A 23,806-nucleotide genomic window follows, 5' to 3' on the forward strand; every position below is an offset into this window, starting at 1 on the left:
TTAAATAATACCTTGCTATATCTATCTTCTTCGGTTTTCGTGAAAATAGTTATTTTCCTTTTTTTGGACGTAGCTAGGGGAAGTACTGCGCGTTATATATTATACAGGGTTGCTCGAAAGTAATGATTTTCTCACGAGCCACAAAAATGATGAAAAGTGCATTTTTTTAAATTGACCTCCCCGTATATTATCATGTATTCTAAGAGCAAATAGTTTGGATTCTGAAATAAAAGCAAGTTCTTGTGGCATAATTTTAAATAAATGTAATTATAATTTTAATAAATAATAATAAATAATAAATAATTAAAAAAAAAAAAAAAAAAAAAAAAATATATATATATATATATATATATATATATATATATATATATATATATATATATATATATATATATATATATATATATATATATATATATATATATATATATATATATATATATATATATATATATATATATATATATATATATATATATATATATATATATATATATATATATATATATATATATATATATATATATATATATATATATATATATATATATATATATATATATATATATATATATATATATATATATATATATATATATATATATATATATATATATATATATATATATATATACATAACATTCTTGAATATTCTCGTCGTTTTATTTGAATTAAACGTAAAATCCACATGAATTTGAAATCTGGGTCGGGCTCGCTATAAAATATCGAAAAAGGAGCGGCAATTTTAATACGAATACTCCGTTTTTTCTCGTGTCGTGCCTGCAGAACCCGGCAAAGCGGACGTCTAATTAGTAAGAATAATTGCATGGCGTAATGTCTTAATTACGTGCTGATTTGGTGTCGAAAAAGTGCGCCTTTGGAAGCAGAGGCAAAAAAAACATAACTGTATCCAGCCATCTATTTTCTTTTCTTTCGTTTGACGATAGGCGTGTCAAAAGTCTTAATTAATCGTTCATTTTGGAGTCAGTTTTACGCATTTGTATTTATTGCGTGAAACCTTCGTAGTGTCACATGATAGTGTATGACGCCGACACCAAAAATAGAGACTCCAACCAAATAAATCATTTTTTGGCAACAGTTTATCAGCTTCCGCGACACCCTGTATAATTTTACGTCACTGTTTTGTATCCGCTAAGGGCTTTGCGAATGTAAATTACACTTTACCGTTTGCTTTAAATTTAGACCTGTTTTCAATATTACAAATATTTTAATACGGCTTTTTATAGTAGGCTCTGAAGTGCAAATAAATCATTATGATTATTAAATATAATAGTTTATAATAACTATATTGCACCATAACTTTATATATTTTACAATTGGTTATTTTTAGTTCCTTTAATAATCTCACTAAAGTACTAAATATATTTACAAAATTTTGCATTTCATATTAAATTTATGTTTGAACTGAGGTGCATGATGACGAAAATCCATTTAACAAAATAAATAAGACCTAAAAGATCATATTTTCAGGAAATTATATATTTTCACATGACAATTGTTTCGACCACACCGTGTCTTTATCAAATGTAATATTTACAAACTACCTGCTACTATATATACCGAAAAATGACCATAATTAATGTTGTTGTGAAAATTTAAGTTTAATAAGGTATACTAATCTATCTATATCTAATTGATCGTTAAGCAATACAGTTCAATGTCTCATTTTGTTAATCTCCATGGCTTCCAATACATTTAATTTTCTACTTTTTGTGAGTGTATGTAAAATATCAAAATTGTCGCCAAAAATGTGTTTTTCTTTGTTTAAGTGTGTAGCACAATTAGAATCTAGACTATTGTTTTTAAACGCTCTTTTATGTTCGTTAATGCGTTTCTTGAAGGATCTACCTGTTTGTTCAATATAAATTTTAGGACGTGATCCGCATTTCAACGTGTAGACACCTGATTTTTGAGATTTTCGACACTTCGTTTTATTGTTTTAAAAAAAAATTACTATTGTTATTTCTGGAAGCTATTTTTAAACTCCATTTTGACAAACGGTTTGAAACTTTTTCACTGGGTTCTCCTATGTATGTAATTGTTTTAAATTGTTCGTGTTCTGTATTATGTATCGGATAAATAGTTGTTGTTGTCTGGATTTGTTTTTTATTTATAATTTTTTCGATAATGGACGGATTGTAGCAGTTGTTCGGTGCAATTTGTTTAATGATATTATTAAGTCCTTTGTTCTAATTTTCTGTTGAGAGTGGCGTATAAAGAAGTTTGTATATAAAAGAGTGAAATTCAGTCATTTTGTGTGTATAAGGGTGATTTGAGCTGTTACGTATGACTGTGTCCGTGTGTGAAGGTTTCTGCTAAATGGAAAAATCTAATTTCTTTTACGTTTTTGTATTATTTACGTCTAAAAAATTAATAGAGTTATCCTGTTCAATCTTATTTTAAAAAAATTCAATTGTCTGTCCGTTCCAAAAAAGCAAGCATCTATTCCACCATCGAATACTTTTACTTAAAGGATGTTCTTGTATGATATTTTCCAAATTATCCATAAAAATTTCGGCTAACGAAGGACTAAGTGGGTTTCCCATAATTAAACCTTCCTTAGAGATGTAAAAGTAGAAAATTAAATTTATTGGAAGCCATGGAGATTAACAAAATAAGACATTCAAATGTATTGCTTAACGATCAAGTAGATTTAAATACCTCTCGATTATTAAACTTAAATTTTCACAATAGCATTAATTATTGTTTTATAGTCATTTTTCGGTATATATAGTAGCAGGTAGTTTGTAAATCTTACATTTGATAAAGACACGGTGTTGTCGAAACAATTGTCATGTGAAAATATATAATTTCGTGAAAATCTGAACTTTTATTTCTTATTTATTCTGCTCTAATTTCCCGATGCGGTGTATTTATACATTTTTGGCCGGCCTTTGCGAAAAGATTCAAAATTAATTAGATTGGTTTTACGCTCGCATAATATATATATTTTTTGAGTTCTTTCTTCATTTCTGCCATCGAAATTAAATTATTATGGTTTTGATAATGCACCTTACTTGCTTACTCATTTTTGAAGAGCAAATTTTCTGGGAATTTTTAATGCGTGGAACGGTACGAGGAGAGCCGCCACCAACAAGTTTTTTCAATTTTAAATAAATACGTTCCTAAAATGAAAATTACAAAACAAAAATTTCCGAAGTGTTTTATGATATATAAAATGCGAGACTAGAAATGTAATATTTTATTGATAAAAACTGGGTTACGTCAGTGTCTGGCTGACTGTAAATTTTCAAGATCAAATATAAAAATGGTTTTACATAAAGGTTGTCCCACGACATGACTGTCATAGCTTGGGCGATTTCAAGTTATTCTAACTATATATTTCAAAGACTATTTAAAAGAAACCCCTGTATTTTTTAATGATAATAATAATTATATTTATTTAAATCAATAAAAATATACAATTTAACAGCTTAGTGTAATGTAAACATTATATAAATATTAATACAAAAAAAACAAGGTATACTAAGTTAAAAACTTGAACATAACGCAGATTCATTTCACTATGTTTCCCATCTCTTATACAATATGAAAAAAAAATCTACCAAAAAAAAAAAAGAAAAACGATTTTATATAGTTACAGTACATTAATGAATCTGTGAATTTGACTTATAATAAATAGTCACTTAGAAACTTAAGTTACAATTTAGCGTCAATAAGCCACTTGGTTATTTTTTTTTTTAATAATTTTAATTTAATTTTATTTTTTAGTTCTAGAGGTAGTGGCATGGATATGGCAGATTTAACTTGAATATAATTTTCAAAACTCCTTTTTGTATTACGTAAAGAGGCTGAAGAGTTGTGTGATAGGTAGCACCCTAACAAATTATTCCATAAGATATATATGTAAAATTAAATAAGTAATTGCTCATCAGATATTTTAATAAGTTGTCAGAATAAATATATTAAGGATCATAATTCTTTCACTAACTGTTCGATATGGAAGTTCCACTATATATATATATATATATATATATATATATATATATATATATATATATATATATATATATATATATATATATATATATATATATATATATATATATATATATATATATATATATATATATATTCTCACGTATTGATTCACGGATGGAAAAATGTGATGACACTATATTCCGGGATATCATCCGTTCGCTCGTTGAACTCCGACTGGAATCCTGCATCCGACTGGAATCCTGCAAATCTTGCATCCGACTGGAATCCTGCAGACGTTTCGCCAAAATCTCACTTGGCATCTTCAATGCTCGCGCTCCGAAAACACTTCGAACACTGGGATGTTATCGGCGGTGCGTGCGGTATTTATACTCTGCGCCGGAGATGGTAACGGTGCTGCTTGTGCGTGGGGGGAGGTGGCTCCGCCCCCTGAATTGTCGCGTTGTTAATTTCGCCCGATCGTAGTTGCGATGTCCCCGTTGGCTGCTGCGCATCGCTCTGCTGTTTGATTATCGTTCTCCACGTGTTGGATAAATGCAGAGCGTCGTCTCTCGTATTGAGGTGTCCGGACTTTTCTATTTCGATGGCCTCTCGTATAATCCTAGTCCTAAAATCAGGAATATTAGCTAATATTCCTGATTTTAGGACTAGGATTATACGAGAGGCCATCGAAATAGAAAAGTCCGGACACCTCAATACGAGAGACGACGCTCTGCATTTATCCAACACGTGGAGAACGATAATCAAACAGCAGAGCGATGCGCAGCAGCCAACGGGGACATCGCAACTACGATCGGGCGAAATTAACAACGCGACAATTCAGGGGGCGGAGCCACCTCCCCCCACGCACAAGCAGCACCGTTACCATCTCCGGCGCAGAGTATAAATACCGCACGCACCGCCGATAACCTCCCAGTGTTCGAAGTGTTTTCGGAGCGCGAGCATTGAAGATGCCAAGTGAGATTTTGGCGAAACGTCTGCAGGATTCCAGTCGGATGCAAGATTTGCAGGATTCCAGTCGGATGCAGGATTCCAGTCGGAGTTCAACGAGCGAACGGATGATATCCCGGAATATAGTGTCATCATATATATATATATATATATATATATATATATATATATATATATATATATATATATATATATATATATATATATATATGTAAAGTCAACGAACAGTAACGGGGCACTGGTAACCAAGCAATAAAAGATCTTCAGTGTTCTTTATCAAAACTAGCCTTTATTCTTATGCTTCAAGCTTTCGCCCAGGATTGTAGCTTCATCAGGAAGACTAAAATTTTATGGAAAAAAATTCTATTACATTCTGTTACTTAGGAAATATTTTTTAAAAATATAACAAGTTATAAATCTATTAGTACTTACAGAATGTGCAGAGGTTTTATTAAAGCAATTTTGAAATGAGAGGGGCATTTACCAGTTGTAAACAGTAGGTAATTAATGTGGCAGACTGGCTTTATGATATTAATATGAATATGAATGAAGAATCAGGTTTTAAGGATAAAATTATATTTTTTATTTCATCTTTTACAGCAGGGTTAATGTTTCTATATTTATATTTTATTTTATTGAATTCTACCTACCAGTTTTCAATACTTCCAGCATAAACTAAAGTTTTCATCATCCCTTGCCAGCTTTGCGGGTCCTGAGGAAGCTTTTGATAGCGTTAAGAATGATATTAAAAATTTATTTATTTATAATCGCGATTGAAATGTCAATGACGCATGATCTTTGCCATTTCGCGCACAACAAAAATAGTTACCATTAAGTATTTTTATTGCTCAACATTTAGGTGTGTTCCCGCAGCGTCGAATACCCCGAAGGTGAGAAATTGTACGATTGCCACGCGATACTCTCGCGTAGTTTCAATCGAAAGCTTCGCTTCACAACGCTCGCTAGGCATTTCGGTTCACCTTGACACTTCATCCAATAGGATTCACCAAAAACAAAGTTTTTTTTCTTTCTTTATTAGTTTTAATAGCCGTCGACCTTTGAATTACGATTATTTCTATTTATATTAATTAATAATAACCGCTATCCTTGAAACTTTAAAATCTACCTTAAAATTTACCTTACCTTAAAATCTAGTGTTACTAAGAAGAAATTAATTTTGAGGTTCTGAAATAGCCACCAGAGGGCGAATTTTAAAACTCGTTTTCTGAATTTTTTTCTAATTTTAAGGATACTCAAATGAAAAAGAGGGTTAAGTTCTTTTATTCATATTTTAGTTTAGGCTTGTCGGGCCCTTATTTAACCATGTAACGACATTATCGTTGCGTTAATGGATTTCTGGAAAATTGTGATACAGCGTGACAAAATTTTCAAAAATACATATTTTTTTAATATCTGTAATACCATTAAAGATATTTTAATGAAAGTTGGCACACATGAACTATGCATTTAGTGTACCACAATATTTTTAAAATACACCAGTGGCGGGGGTACGCAATTTCACCTGTCTATTTTGGCACATGGTACGCCACTGATTTCCCTTAAAATAAAAATTATTCTTACAATCTTCAATCGTTTCTAAAGAAGTTTAATGCCTTGATTTTTATCAATCGGGTTTACGGTTTTCTCTTAAAAAAATAAAAATCTCTTCCCTGCATGGCTTATTCTCAAAATTGTTTATTACTTAAGTAATTGCCTATCTGTTAAGTCACACTTATATCCCGCTTGTTAGTGTAGGTAGATAAATTCCTAGGACGGTCCTGGAATGGTTACGAGTAAGGGGCTGCGGTTTTGGAAAAATAAACAACAGGCAAAGTTAGTCACGGGGTCGATTGTAATAGCACTATATTTCTGGTCGAAGTATATTTAGAAGGTTGACTGAAACAGGTACTTTGAGGATCAATAATCAGATATCGGACTGTAAGGACGCCAGGAATTGAAGAAGCAGTCTTAAATTCTATAGATTAAAATCCTGTGTACTGGAAAAATTCGACATAATCTGAATATCTAGCACTATTTTGTTCTATTTTCAAAAACGTTGTTATTAATTTATTTAGAAACAAATTAATTAAAAGTTACTTATAGTAGGTAGTATTGTTTTGTAAATAAGAATCGTTCATTATTTATCTTGTTTTAAGGATGTTATGCTATTTCATTAAAACTGTAATAGTAAAAAGAACAGTTTTCTAATATTTTTGTTCTAAATGACACTAGTAGGTAACTAAAAAATAATATGTATTAATATTATTTGTTCATAGATAGTCAGTGGCGCGCCACTGATTACCTTAGAAAAATAATGACAATGAAACCCGCACATGGTATTGAGAAAAACCAAGAAATTAAATATCTTTATAAATAATAGCAGATTGTAAGAATACTATTTACTTTAAGAGAAATCAGTGGCATACCATCAACGCCTGTCAAAATTGATAGGTGAAATTCCGTTTCAAAAAAATTGTGGCTTGCTAAGTAATGCTTTTTGATACATTGAAAGGGAAATTTACAAAAAATATTTTTGAAAACCTTAGCATCCTGTATCTCAAAAGAAAACTGTATATTCTTCTCATGTCTTTTACCCTATCAGCCTTAAGATCAGGCATTGTATAATCAGCGCTAATTACGTAAACGATTCGGCGAGCAACAGTGTCGAATTTTTGCCGGTTTTTTGCTTTATCACAATTTTCCCGGTTATGTGGAGCACCCGGAAAGATGAAACGGTATTTACCCATACCTTCGTGAGCAAAAAATCGTAAAACCACGTCATTTACGGCACTCGTTCTGCTCTTCGTTCGTGATTTTGTTGTTATTGTTTGCGCCGAATGCCTTATTAGGCTGTTCCTACTGTTAGCTACGCACAATGGAGTCGTTTCGTGTGGCCAGCTATTATTGCTTTCCTGATAATTTTTTTCTAAGATCGAATTCTGATCGATTTTGATTTTTTACGATACCCCTCGTATCTATATACAAACAAAGCCTTAAAAAAGGCGATAAGAAGTCAACCAACAAAGGAGAAAAATTGGGATGAATATAAATAAAGCGCAAATAAAAGTAGGCAACGCATTAACGAAAGCAATAGTCATAACAAAAGGCCTAAAACAAAGATGCGGCCTATCATCCAAGTGTTTTGGACAACAGTTGCTGATTTAGATTTGAATTTAGGGGGCAAAATTATTAATAGCTGCCAAACTTTCAAAAATCTATCATTGACAATACACGGAGATGGTACATGTTTAAGGAATATGGAGACAAATAGCACGAGGAAAACAAGATTGCTTTCGAAAAATCGTCAATGGGCGGGGCAAGTTTCTCGAGAATGGCGCTAATAAGCTGCTGTTTCGCAGATTCTTGTCCTAGAGGGACGCATTGTTTTTCAATCGTGCTCCTGCGGACCGCTATGGAACCTTCGCAAAATTTATGTAATTGGATTGTGAATACACCCTGTATATAGTATCCTTCACATCTCGTCGAACTTCAAAGTTACGGCACACTTCGGTAAATATTAAAATTTTTATGGGTAATTGCAATTTAAAATTATATTTTTTAATTACCTTGCGTCCACTGTATTATAGACGAAACTCTCTCTCGAGACAGTTTACGATACTGTTCATATCAAATTATCACATCTTTAAAAGTTTCTCATGTATAGCCAATAATTCACCCACAAAAGCGGAAATTTCTAGGATCTATTAGAATTTTTTGCCCACAAACGACGTACCCTGTATATAATTCTAAGAATGTTCGAATAAATGGTTTTCAAAAACTACTTTTTTTCTGAAATCATTCAGAACGTGGTAATAGTAAATGACGTCATCGCATCTAGATCCAGGGCGAGAAATGGTGATTTTCTTTTGGATTTCTTCAAATATGTCGAACAGCGTATGTGATAGACGAAAAGCGTAAATACGAAAATTGTGGCCCTTGATACGGCCTATAACACTGTTTGAACGGATTGGCTATTGTTCGTACGAATTTTGATTTACGGTTAATAATTTACTCTCTTAAAGAACAATTTTCAGGGTCTTTTAGATTTTTGTCCATGACTAAAGCACGTTGTATATAATCGAAAAAATGCGTGAAACAAAAATTATAGCGCCGGGTCTCCCACGTATTACGGATGTGAAATTTTTCCAATCGGATGAATGGCCTTGGAGGAAAAGATGTTTTTCTGCATGCCAAAATAACCACAAAAAAAAAACAAAAATTAAAAAAAATTCTTCGCGTTATTTTATTGCTCCCAATTTAAAGACTCTAAATGCGGGTCCAGACTTCTACTTCTTCCTAAGTCTGAAGTCGCTAGCTGCAAATTTGGAGTACTTATTATGTTTTTTAATATTGCACGAATTATCGCGAACACCCTGTACAATACTTAAAAACCGTAAATACTAAACTTTAAGCTGTATATATAGGCTATGTCGTCATGTAAAGGAAACTGACATCTAAAACAGATTTGAAATTATTGCCAATTTGTCAGTTTTTTTGAATTTGCGATGCACCCTGTATATTTTTAAAAAATTGTCAAGAATAAAAATTTCCTCTGCATCTTCTGGTTCAAGAATTGTTTCGGTCATTTAAACGGTTTTTGAAAAATGGTCTTTTTTGTAGACCCTTGCAAACGCTATTTTTTATTTTTTTTAAATACTTCCGAAACCCTCAGCCCCCCATTTTCAATAGGTTTTGTCACGGCCAAAGCTGCATATACGTGCAAAATATGAAGTCGATGGCTTCAAATTTCGGACAGTTATCGTGTTTCATAGCAAGGTCCAAAAAACAGTCGAAAATCGCAAAAAAATGATGGATTTCTTATAAGCTTATGTGCCTGGTGGATGGTTACAAAGGAGGCAAAAACCAAAAGTCGAGAACGGAGAACGGAGAACGAGGAACGGTCAGACAAAAAAAATGTTTTTTCGCCGGTGATCATTTCGATCAATTCGATTTCATCGATTTCCGAAAGTAACAAGCCACAAGAGCACTTGATGGACTAAAGAAAACAAAAAAGAATCTTTCAAAGCATAATATTCTTAAAAAATCAAAACCTCCTAAATCCAATATTGCAAATCCGGAACGCATTGCCCTAAAATCTCTAAAATCTAATCCAGGCGTCGTATTCTTAAAGCAGATAAAGGAAATGCTACAGTGGTCATGGACACAAATGAATAGCAGGAAAAGATTCAAGATATTCTTACAGACGGATCATATCCTCAACTTAAAAAAGATACAACGTATCTATGGATCGCAACCTTAAATCTGTTATTAAGGCTTCTTCTCTATCGCACTCCGTGAAAAAATCTGTAACCCTCCATGACTCTAAAATTCCTCGTCTCTACGGAATCCCTCTTTACCAAAGTTCCTATTCCTGAAACTCTCAACATTATTTCAAATATACTAAAGTCCGAGAATCTGGAACCAAACCTTTTAACCTTCCAGCTTGTCTGTCTTATAACGGCCCAATTTTTGAACAGCTATGGGTTCTCCACTATCACCAGTCATCGCGAATATATTTATGGAAGTCTTTGAGAAAAAAGCTCTCGACACCTTTTATCTAAAACCAAAATTATGGAAACGCTTCGTCTATGATACCTTTGTTAACCCTAGTAGACATTTAAACTCTAAACACCCTAACATACGTTTTACCATTGATTTGGAAACTAATAATAACCTTCCATTCTTAGATATTCTTATCAATAGAAAATCATACCTAACATTGGGTCATTGTGTTTAGAGCATTACAATGCTACGGTCACATACAAAGAAGGCCAGAACACAGGTGTCCCAGATGGCACTAAGATTGGATATGCGATGATTCTTAGAGATCTTGGGGACTGGAATGTAAAAGAACTTTTTAGGATAAAAACGGCGAACTCGTAAAGGAAAATGCCGAAGAGCAAGAAGAATATTCTTCCGATATGCGGCAACACCGCACCCGTAAGTACAAAGTCTCAATGTAAGCAAAATTCGTGAAGACCCACTGGCATAGATTCAACCTGACACCGCACAAGGAGATGTGTACGGCTACGAGTGTAGTTCCTTCTTTTTGACTTATTATTCGGAACGTTTTACGATGTTATTTTTGGGTTGGGCACATGCTTAAAGAACCGGTCGTTTTGTAACAGGTGTATAAGGATGCCGCATCAACCGACTATGGAGGTACGGGGTACTGTCGATGAGGTACCGTATGTTGTTTTTCTGAATGAGGACATGGTGGAACAAGAATAGACCACTTAATATAGCGAGGCAAACTGATAATGTAATATATATATATATATATATATATATATATATATATATATATATATATATATATATATATATATATATATATATATATATATATATATATATATATATATATATATATATATATATATATATATATATATATATATATATATATATATATATATATATATATATATATATATATATATATTCTGAAAGACCTACTGCTAGAACTATTAATTATCTCGTATACACCTATTTTTAATGTTTTGCGATTTATTCTAACTTCTCCGATATTTACCCTTCTTTATGTCTAACACTATTGCTATAACTTGCCATAATTTTTACCTGGCAACTGAGTAAATAAATTCATAAAATTGAATATGGTGTCGGTAACTAAACCAATGACCAAAGTTTTAAATAAATAAATATTGTAAACCTTGAAAATAACGATCATTTTGTATGTGATTTTAAGATATTACAAATTTTAATTATATAAATTGCAAAAATATTGATAAAAAGGATTTTTTAACCGATACTTATTTTTTAGTATCATCTTAAATCAATAGCATTAATAAAATTTAGTATTCGAAAGGGAGGAGTTTCTTCTACAGTTTGTTGACACTTCAATCTTAATCCTTAACAGCCTTTCGCGATATTTGACATAAAAAGTTTAGTCCCAGTTAGCCATGATTTCAGGTTGGTGTAATAAGAAACATAAGGTGTTAGTGTTAGGAGTTTTTTTGTAGGAAAAAAAAATCAAAATCAAACCGTAATCAATTTTTTTTTAATTTGCGGCGCATCCTATATATTTTTGAAAAATTTTAAGGATAAAAGTTTATAGAGCCGTATCTTCTGATTCTTCTGGTTCAGGAGTTTTTTGGTCTAGTAAACAGTTTTTGAAAAATGATGTTTTTTGTAGACCCTTGCACGGGTGATTTTTAATTTTTTTAAAATACTTCCCGACCCCCCATTTTCAATAGATTCCGGGGCAAAACTTTAATCTAGTTAGGCGTATATCGACGACGCTTATAAATTGTTTTAACCCTAGAAGAACTGCATAAAAAAATACTGAATGAATTAAACATTAGTTGTGCTAAAGAGTTGCGTACTTTTTGATAAACGTGGCAACAGTAGCGATAGTGTTGATTTTTTAAGTGACTGATATTTTATTATTTTATTATGATTATTATTATTATATTTAATATTTTGTATATTAATAATGAATTGAAAACATACTTATATTCCGCTTGTTAGTGTAGATAAATAAATTCCTAGGATGGTCCTGCGGTTTTGGAGTAATAAACAGTAGGAAAAGTGAATCACGAGGTCGGTTGTAAAAGCACTACACTCCTGGTCGAAGTATACCTCAAAATCGATCCCATAAGTTTGATCAAAACGACAATAACACAACTCTAGGTGATCCAAGGTATCGCATACCTTCGTATACAGAAACGGTGTTCAAAGCGGCAACGCTGTCGGTGATATAGGAATTCGTACGAGACGGAGGGGGCATTCCTTCGATTTTTTTCGACCCTGAGGACAATTTCACTCGATTAAGTTGACAGGTCATGCAAAACGCCGAACCTAATCAGTTTTAAATGGTGTACGAAGCGTACGTCTACAATTGCGGAATGCGGCGGGATAAATGTAACGTCCGTGCCGATCGCTGATTGGATTTGAAATTTTTTCGAGGGATCTCGACCTGGATTTCCTACGTTGATTTCTAATCTTCTTCATTGTTTGAAGCTTCACGGACGTCCATTATGTTTAATGCCGAATATTATTGAGAGATTGATGGTGTCAAATATGAGTGAATTTGAAATTATGGAGCTTATGGTTAATTTTCTGTGAAAACAAGTATTTTTTAATTAAAATTTAGACACATCTGTTAAATTTATGATCTAACCATGATATGGTAGAAATTTCATCGTTGATACAAGTTACAATCATTTTAGATTTAAAGAAAATTTTGCAAATTTTTAAACATTTAGAAAGTTTTAGTATACTTATCGAAAACGCCCATATTTATTTTGTTACAATTTCGCTGTTTATTATTTCCAAACTACATTTTTTGTGTGTATAATGATCTAAAGCAGGGCTTCTTAAACTTTTTTATATAGCGACCCCCTTCAAGCTTAGGAAATTTTAAACGAGCCCCTCCTCGATATAATGAAATATATATTAACCGTAGATGTAGATGTAATATCGCACTATTTTACAATGTAAATAAAATAACGATCAAAGAATACGTACCCATTCATTTCACATATATATAATTGGAAACGTTGACGGGATGTCGGTCGTAATAAAACACCATAAATAGAATGACATAAAACTATATATATATATATATATATATATATATATATATATATATATATATATATATATATATATATATATATATATATATATATATATATATATATATATATATATATATATATATATATATATATTCTCACGTATTGATTCACGGATGGAAAAATGTGATGACACTATATTCCGGGATATCATCCGTTCGCTCGTTGAACTCCGACTGGAATCCTGCAAATCCTGCATCCGACTGGAATCCTGCAGACGTTTCGCCAAAATCTCACTTGGCACCTTCAATGCTCGCGCTCCGAAAACACTTCGAGTGTTCGAAGTGTTTTCGGAGCGCGAGCATTGAAGATGCCAAGTGAGATTTTGGCGAAACGTCTGCAGGATTTGCAGGATTCCAGTCGGAGTTCAACGAGCGAACGGATGATATCCCGGAATATAGTGTCATCATATATATATATATATATATATATATATATATATATATATATATATATATATATATATATATATATATATATAAATATATTTATTTATTTATTTATTTATTCAATAGAAAAAATAAACTTTTGTAACAATTTTTTTAATAAAAACATATTATTAACATCAAACAATATTAATGTGACGGATGTGTTTGTTTATTTTTAAAGAAATAATTAAATCTAGGCTCAATTTGAGTTAGTGCAGATCGTAATAAATGTTCAACGTTTATTAAAGTTGAACGGTATTTTGATTTTATGTAAATTAATGTGGAAAAGGCTGATTCACATAAATATGTTGTACAAAATGGCAGTAATTTGTTCATTGCCATTTCCGATAGTAGGGGATATTCTGATTTGGTTTCTATCCAAAATTCATGCACAGGCACTTGAGAAAATCTGAGTCGCAAGGTAGTATCACTTGTTAATTCGGCAAATTCTTCTTGTGCTTTTAAGTTTAAAAAATTAATTTCTTCCATTTCAATTGAAAATGGATTGCAAATCCATTGTTGTGTATCAATATCATTGGGAAAATACCTATGCATGTAAACTTCCATATCCTTCAGATGATTAACTATAATTTTTGTTATAGGAGTATCTTTTTTTGAAATATTGTTACTAATTATATACTCGTCAGTAAATGGAAACATTTCGAGCGATCCACTTTCCACTCTGTTCTTCCATATAAGAATTTTTTTAACAAAGGCCTCAAGTTTATTTTTTAACATAAACATATTAACGCAGACTCCCTGTATTGATAAATTCATATAATTGATTTTATCAAAAATATCTGCCAAATAGCATAGCTTGAGAAGCCATAAATTATCGTGAAAATAATCGGCCAAATTAGAATTTTGCTCTGTTAGAAATATAAGAACTTCATCTTTTAAAGTTAATAATCGTTTCAAACTTCGACCTCTTGATAGCCACCTAACTTCAGCATGTAGCAATAAACTTGTATAATCCGAATCCATATCAATGCACAAATTTTTAAACAATCGACTATTATGTGCTCGACTTTTAAAAAAGTTAATGATTTTGACTGCATCAAAAAACGCAGTGTTTAATTCTGGTGCAATTTTTTTAACAACAAGTGCCTCTCGGTGAATCATACAATGTGTAAATGTAATATGATCATTTCCAGCTTTAACAAATGATGTAAAACCAAGATCTTATCCGGTCATTGCTGCAGCACCGTCCGTGCACACACCAACACATTTTTTCCAATTTAATCCTTCTTTTTCAAAAAACTCATATATCTTTTCCACGAGTATGACCTTCCAGAGGACGACAAAACAGTATATCTTCATGAATGCTTCCCTCATAAATATATCTTACAAAAAGTAACAACTGTGCCATTTTTGAGATGTCTGTCGAGTCGCCCAGTTGTATTGCAAACTTTGAGCTGTCTTTAAGCCTCATAAGAAGCTGTTGAAATTGATCATTGCTAATATCTGAAATTATTTTGGACACAGTGTCATTTGATAATGGAATTTTACTAATTTCAGCAGCATACTGTTTTCCATGAACAATTTCAGACATTCTTATAGCTGCAGGTAGTAAAAGTTGCACTCCAATAGTAACAGGCTTTTTCGTTTTTGCTATCAATTACGAAGCTTCATACGATGCCAACAGATATTTATCATTCAAAGTAACATACTTCTCCAAAGTGTTCTTTTCTTTATTTGATGTCTGCAAAAGACGCTCAAAATATTCTATTGGTTTTTTTGATAACGTTGCATGTTTAGTATTCAAATGTCGTTGCAGTTTTGACGGTTTCATGCTTTCTGCAGCCAAAACTTCTTTGCAAATTAAGCACACTGGTTGTTCTTCATTGTTGTGAGAAGAGCATGCGAAGCCATACTACAAATATGATTCGTCATATTTTCTTTTTTTTGTTTTGCTAGAAGTCGGATTTGAAGCACTGCAACTTGGTTGTGACGGCGCGGCAGATTTATTAGTTGGAATTTTAATTAGCCATTTATCCATGATGGTTAAATAATAATAAATAATTAAACAAAATGTAGCTGAACTTTAACGTAATAATTAAAAACACCAACTGAAAATTACACAGTAAATACACACATATCACTACGAAGACAAAGCTGAGTCCAAACTGAAGTACAAACAGAAAAATGGAATCTTTACCAGTGCAATGACAACAAATTACGATCAGATCAACCCCGACGCATGGCGTGTTCAAAGTGTGCAGCGCACAAAGGCACCGTATCACAAAGACACCGAAAAAGAAGCTTTCATTTAGCTTTTTTTATTTTTCTTTTATAAAAATAATATGCCGATTCGCCTAGCCTAGCTAGATTATGCTTCCGTATTGTATGTGTAAGCTGTAAGGCGACGCGGCGTCTGGGTACTTATAATCACTAAGTTATCTTGCAAACACTGACGCCGGCGGCCAGACATCAATGTCGAACGTTCGATTGAAAAGTATCAGATCTTTGCGACCCCCTTTCAGTAGTCTCGCGACCCCCCTGGGGGTCGCGACCCACAGTTTAAGAAGCCCTGATCTAAAGAACATCCTCACATAAACAGAAAATAATGGGTCTTGGCAACTTTCTTTCACTCGATCAGGAAGTTATTTTTATTCCATATAATAATTAACGGATTTTAATTGATTATCTCAACGTGAGAAACCTCGATGTGACTCTTACGCAACAATTTCGAACGTACGTTCCTAATTATTTATTCATTTAGGAAAAATATTCGCCGCTTAATTAATAATTCATTGCCGTTTTATAACATCCTCATTTTAAAAGAATTTACATTTCTCGAAATAAAATGTGTTTGTTTTATGACGTAATAGAAATGAAAGTGAAACAAATAATGAAAAGGTCACCGATTTTTTAGTTTTCTATAAATACCTGGTAATTTGCATGGCGGGGAAAGATGACGTTGGCTATTGTGATACAAGCCTATAGCAACCTCAATAATGTTTCTAATCTTAGGTATAAATCATTCATGAATTTTTTTTAATGCGATTCGGGGTAGAAGGTAAACGTTTGAAATATAGACAGCAATTTGCTTTCATATTACTAAAATTCCATTTCTAAGGAATGTTTGAAACGATCTAATTTAAAGCATTTTGTTGCAAGAAAAGTATTAAAAAAACATCATTTTTCAAAAACTGTTTACGAGACCATAAAAATGATCGAACCAGAAGAAGCAGAAGATACGGCCCTATAAATTTCAATTCCTGACAATTTTTGAAGAATATACAAATTAAATTAATTAATTAATTAATTAATTAATCAAATTAAAAAAAAACTGAAAAATGGGTCTCCCTATTATTGAAAATTGTTTATAACTGGAAGACCACTTTCTTTTATATTTCGATATAGCCCGCATAGACAGCAAAAACTTTTGTATTTAAGGTTTTCACGTATTGTACAGGGTGTTCCCGATATTCCGTGCTAAATGAGAAATGTGTTGTGTCCTAAATTTGCAGATATTAACTTCAAATTTTGCAGAGAAGTAAAAGTCCGTGTCCACATTTAAACGGTAGAAATTGGGCGCAATCAAATTTTACCAAGTATTTTTTTAAATGTTTGACTTTTTTTTTTTTTTTTGGTAATTTTAGCTTCCAGATAAATATGTTTTCCTCCATAATCTTCTTTCTTTTCTTCTTTTACAGAGTAAATTATTAGCCGCAAATCAAAAATCGTAAAAAATATGGGTTTGGTTCAAACGGTGTCATAGGCCGCATTAAGAGCTACATCTTTTGAATTTGTGATTTTCGTCTATCACATACCCCGCTCGGGATATTTGTAAAAATCCATATAGAAATCGTTATTTCGGGGGCTGTCAAGAAGCGATGATCTCATTAATTATTACGGCGCGCTGCATGGTTTCAGAAAAAAAGTATTTTTTTCTGAAACCAGAAAACGTGCAAAATTCCGTGCTCTAACCTCTACTTCGAACAATGATTGAATCATATACAGGGTGTGTCGTTTATGGGCAAAAAATCTAAAATATCCTGAAAATTTCCGTTTTTGTGGCTAAATTATTGGCGATAAATGAAAAACCGTTAAAGATGGGATAATTTTATTTGAACAGTATCATAAACCGTGTCGTGAGAGAGTTTCAGGTTTCGTCAATTATACCGGGCGCGAGATATTTGAAAAAATATCATTCGACATCGCTATTATTTGTGCAAATTTTAATATTTACCGATGTGTGCTGTAACTTTGAATTTTGACGAGATGTGAAGGACATTTTATACAGGGTGCATGCACAATTAAATTACATCGATTTTGCGAAAGTTCCATAGTGGTCCGCAGAAGCACGATAGAAAAACAATGCGTTCCTTTACCACGGGAAACAGCGAAGGTCTTTCCTTTTATAATAAAAAGCTGATACGCGCTACGAACTTGCCTCGCCCAGTAACGACGATTTTTCGAAAGCAATCTTGTTTATAAACGCTGTTAGTTCTCTAAATAGCTTGGGACCTAAAAACCATTAAAATCTCACAGTGACAAAATATTATTTGCGATTATCACAAATATTTATAATATAATTAATAATTCAACAATACCATATTAACAATTTTATTAACAACAACAAAAATAATTGATAACTAAATTTTTTTCAAAAATCCCGTAGACACAATTGTGTGCACTATTTTAGTTTTAGAATTAAGTGTGTTTCTAATTTATACAAATCCAGTTCTCTCTCTGTCTAAACCACAGGTGATGGACGTTCGTCACTTTTTGGTCCTCCAATACAAAACACGAACGCTTAAACGGAATGGAACCACAAACCGATGTAATAGAGAAACGTTAATAAGAAATATAAAGCTTACATCGGGTCGACCTACGTAATTCCAAGTTACGTGAAAATTGCGCTAGTTTTTTGCTCCCTTCTGCCACAACATGTTATATTAATCCTGTTATTGCTTGGTATTTTTGCGGTTACGGTCGGTTTCTCGATACTTTATCGCATTTTTTGCACGTTTGAGTTTTCTTCCTTTGATTATTTTCGTCTCGTCTCTCTGTCGGATCGAACGGGACCGTACTGGTGGTTTTGCGCCTGATATTTGCTACTGGAGCGGCAACAGATGAAAAGGATATAATAATAATTATAATAATTGATTCTATTAAGATAAATGATTGAACAATATGTAACGTAAGTCTTTGTACAGAGTGTGTCCATTTTTTGTTCGATCCCTATACAAAGATCTGTTTGGAACTAAAAAATAGCAACTTAATAGGCCTAAAAATTTTTAAACTATTTAAGGGAGTTCTATAACTTTTATTTATTAAAGAAAATCATGAAATGATTAGAAAAACGCATAATTTTCTCTAAACTATCATCAAATACAAACAAATGGTATTGTGATATATAAAAGAAGCGTTAAACATGATTTTTAAACAGATTTGGGTGAAAAACATTTCGATTTGACTATTTGAACGGTTAATTCTGATACGGCCCTGCGTGATCTTCGTTCTTTTTTTCATCGTAGCGATTCCTGGTGTTATTGAACTTAACTTTCGTACATATTCAGTCGAGTGTTACGAGATTTTTTTTTCAAATTGGCTCCGCAGTAGAAATTGATACGTATCGGCGACATTGCGTGGATTAGAATTGCGCAATATCCTGATCAATACTTTTGGTTATCGGCAATTTCCTTTGAAAATTTTTCCTGGCTTGGAAATTTGTTAGAATTCGGCAAACAAAGCATAAATACATTAAGATTGTTTATAACCTCACGATAATAATACAAATCAAGAATCAATAGGATATTTTCAATGTATCACCATCATCAACATCAACAACTTTAATGATATTAACCATAAAATATTTGGCAATCGTTATGGTGGCAACAATGCGTTGCAGCAGATGGCTTTCAAAATTTTATATTTTCAATAAAAAATTGATCAGTATCTTCTTCTCAGTTTTGTCAGTTGTTTCGATTAGCGGTAATAAAATATTTTTTAAAATTTATTTTAAAAAGCGTCTTTAAAAAAAACTGACGTCCTCAGAATTAATACAACAGTGACATGCTAGTTTCTATTGGAAGTGTCTTATTTTATTCAGTTGAATACTATATCTTTCAATTTCACGCAGCAAGGTTTCAACAATCAAACTTCTTAATGAAATCTAAAAAAACCTATGTCCAAGTTTCTTGTCGATTTATATTATATACTGGTTTAATTATACCTAATTTCAGCTGCTTTGGAAAAATAGTTAAGGTGCCGGAATTAGTTAAGAAATATCACGAAGCATAACCGCTGCTAAATCGTTAAAAAAAATGTTTTCATGGAAACAGTTGACTCTGTATAAAGTGTAATATTTCAAAAAGTTACAGACTTCAGAAATTAGTGAAACAACTAAACACTAAAGAAATGGTATCTATTGCTTACTGTCGTTTGACAATTTTTTTTACAAATTTTATAAATTGTACCTGGTATAAAAGTTGTTTTCCGAAAAATATCCACATGGATAAAAACCCACATGAAACACTCTTATAAAACAATGCACAAATTTTATATTAAAATATACATAATTATGAAAATATTATTTTTATAAAAGAATTTCTGAGCAAATCATAAACTTCTTCTTTATGAATAAAACAGGTTGGACATAGCTTTGCTTTCATTTTTATTTTCATTATTAGTAGTAGTAGCAGTAAAAGAAAGAAATAAAGGAAAAAAAATATTTTCTAGAATTGCGTTGCCTTTTCACAAACTTTTCTCTTATTAAAGTTATTTTATTTTATGTTATGTTCCTTCAGTTTAAGGTCTACAGTATGTTTCCTTTTTTTATGTTCTTTCATAAAAATTCATATTTAACCACCACAGGCGAGGACATTTCTAATAAAGTTCAGAACGAATTCACAAGTTTTCGCTTTCCATGGTCAAAATTGCACCTTTTATGGCCAACTTATTTGAATTGAAAGTGTGGAACAATAAAAAAATACCATTTCACCATATAAGTGAACACTTCTTTTCAACGATCATTTCACAACATGTCACTGCTTTTTCAAAAAGATGTGAGCCTGTATTACAACAGGCAGTTCATTGACATCCAAATTTGTGAAAATATTATCTAGACAGCTCCTACGATTTGGTGTTACTCTGGTGTTACATAGCAGTGTTGGATATATTCCGAACAAGTTGTTGTTTCCGATACTACTGCCGACTATTCAAACTTCCTGATTCCCGATTACTACTGCGCACAATATGTAATTTTTATCTTATTACCTCTAGCTATAGTTTATCCTCTTCTCATGCCGACTGACAGTGAACAAAGGATGCTGTTAGGAAAATAAGGTATATTATATATGGTGCTCGGGTAACAATAGTTAATGCGCGTACCGTTTCGTTTGGATATCTGCGGTGCTCTCTGGGTTTCCACGCGATGGGTCAACACTGATCATTGTGACAGAGATGGCAAAAACCGATTCAAAAAAAAAATCTCAGCGTGACGGAAAACAAAGGCAATAAAAAAAATATTTCTTTGACGAATCGTAATACTCAATATACGTATACAGATATATCTGGGGAGAAAAGAACATTTTTGTTTCCAATAATTTAAATTGTGATAAATAAGGGTGATATAGTACTAGTGTATAGTATTGGCAACATTGCGTGGATACTTTATCTCAAAATATTAAAAAAAAAGTTGTTTGGATTACTATTTTGAGTTTTATAAGTTAAATTTTTATTTTCATTTTTTTATATTTCATTTTTTATTTTAGTTTATAAATTAAAAAAAAAATCTCAAAAACTTTACATATATAAATTTTATAAATCTTACGTGGTAAATTAATTGTTCACACAACAGGTTTTAAATTTGTCCAAAAAACATGTATAAAAACTTACATGAAACACTGTTATACAATGATTAACAAGCTATAGAAAAATGTACACATTTTATATTAAATTGTTATATTATAAGGTACATGCGATTTTTATCAAAGAATTTCTGAATGCAGCTTCTTTCCAAATCTTTTTGATTTACATCACTTACACTAATTTTTTTTATTAAAATAACCTTAATAATAGAAAGTTTGGTGCCACATAACATTGATTTCCAAACTCACAATCCAATTCGAAATACAATCTGATTATAAAACTGACTCTTGGAGGTTTTAGGTATTAAAGGGATTTTTTAACTTTTTGTTTGATTTCTAATAATATCGTCTCTTTTACGTCAATAGGTATATTACTGTCTTATTGATTTTTTTGAGACAAGATAAATATATATTTTTTCATATATATGTTAAAAATGTTTTATGTTTTTTAGTTCGGAACTGTCTTCAGGAATAATTGGATAAATAAGTGTAGTTTTACTACTTTTAATTTAGATGGCTCACTTGTCCACGAGAATTCAAATACACTGTATATAATTAATATTTGAAGTGTAAATGAATCCAAATTTTTGTCCTTGATTTTTTTTTGTTATTTCAACAGATTCTGAGAGAAGGTTAGTCGCAAATCTCCGCTATGTTTCTATTACACTTATATCTTATATTGTAAAATTTTGTTATCAGTGTTCAAGACGTTTAGACTAAGTTAGGGTCACACTAATTTGCATAGAATAAGAATACTAATTTGGCGACTAAAGTAAAATTATAATTATAGTTATTCTAATATCAAGTACATAGAAGATAATATGACACGAAATAAATTATTTAAGTCTTTAAATACACAAAAACTAATGGATAAATATTTTTGGCAAATGTCAAATACATAATATAAAGACAAATCTATAAAGCAAGCAGTGTGCTACAGCGCTTTAAATGTTGGCAGAAATTCGGACTAATATTTATCCTCTTTTACAGAAGATGAGGACTGGAATGGAAATCAGGCCGATTCATCCCTATACCTCATTCAACCATCGCATCCAGTGACGTTGCCCAGGCCATCCAGAAACCAAGAAAATGGCGAAGCTACCAAAGAGATCGTCGAAAAATCACCGGAGGCAGCCCACAGATTTTCCAGGTAAATATTTCGACCCCTAGGCCTACAAAGACTTTGTGATTTGGTATTTTTCATTCTTTTGGCGTTACGGGGACTTAACTAATAGGAAAACAATGTTTTCATTTGTTTCTATCGCACAACATTTTTGAATTAATTTTTGAGATGTCATATTTTGTTATGATTTAAAAACAACTTTCTAAAAATTGAAATTGATACCCCACTGGTTTACAAGATATTGGATAATTATTCCAGATACGTTTTGTGGTCGAGAAATTATGGAAACTATTTTACAATTTTCTTTTCCCCAAAACATACAAATCATCATCAGTGGAAAATTAGTATTGCCGTATAATGTATAATGTAAAACAATAGCATTTTGCAGTTATAAAAACCATACATAACTAAATAATTTCAAAAAAATTTTAAAAGAAAAGTGCGGCTTTTATCTGCAATCACATATTTTTAAATTGGAAAAATTTGGCTAGTTTTGGAACGAAGTGTGTGTGTATGTGTGTTATGTTATAAACCGTATTTAAAAAATTCTAGATACGCTCATGAAGAATTGAAATTTTCCAAGTCTCTGGATGAAGAGGGCTACAGTAGAAACATCCATAATGATATCACGAAGTATCTGGAGAAGCCCATATCGAGATTTTCGAGCAACAAGTACCTCGAGAGGCAAAAATCATTGGATAAGGAGAAGGATTCGAAACTGAGACCCAGAGACTTTTTGAATCAAACGGAAAAATATTTCCCTAGCAAAAGGGGCGGCCTAAAGTACTACGATCAGGAGACGCAAGAGAATGACAAACCGTATTTTGAAGACGACGGTTTTGACGAAAATATACGGTAAGTTTGGTTCGAAGGAGTAAGCGTCCTCAATCCCTTTTCAATGGA

The 23,806-nt window shown here is 31.9% G+C and overlaps 1 protein-coding gene across 2 annotated transcripts in view; it reads left to right on the forward strand.

The window, feature by feature from the left end:
- LOC132706393 (uncharacterized) overlaps positions 1-23,806 on the forward strand; it is a 79,622-nt gene that overhangs the window by 44,171 nt on the left and 11,645 nt on the right. For both annotated transcript variants that reach the window (XM_060677712.1, XM_060677713.1), the window contains exons 7-8: positions 22,771-22,930; positions 23,456-23,758. In XM_060677712.1, coding sequence (XP_060533695.1) covers positions 22,771-22,930; positions 23,456-23,758 — 463 coding nt within the window. The remainder of the gene's footprint in view (positions 1-22,770; positions 22,931-23,455; positions 23,759-23,806) is intronic.

Source organism: Cylas formicarius, unplaced genomic scaffold (assembly GCF_029955315.1).
Source record: "Cylas formicarius isolate icCylForm1 unplaced genomic scaffold, icCylForm1.1 PGA_scaffold_8__14_contigs__length_24414737, whole genome shotgun sequence".
Lineage (NCBI taxonomy): Eukaryota > Metazoa > Arthropoda > Insecta > Coleoptera > Brentidae > Cylas > Cylas formicarius.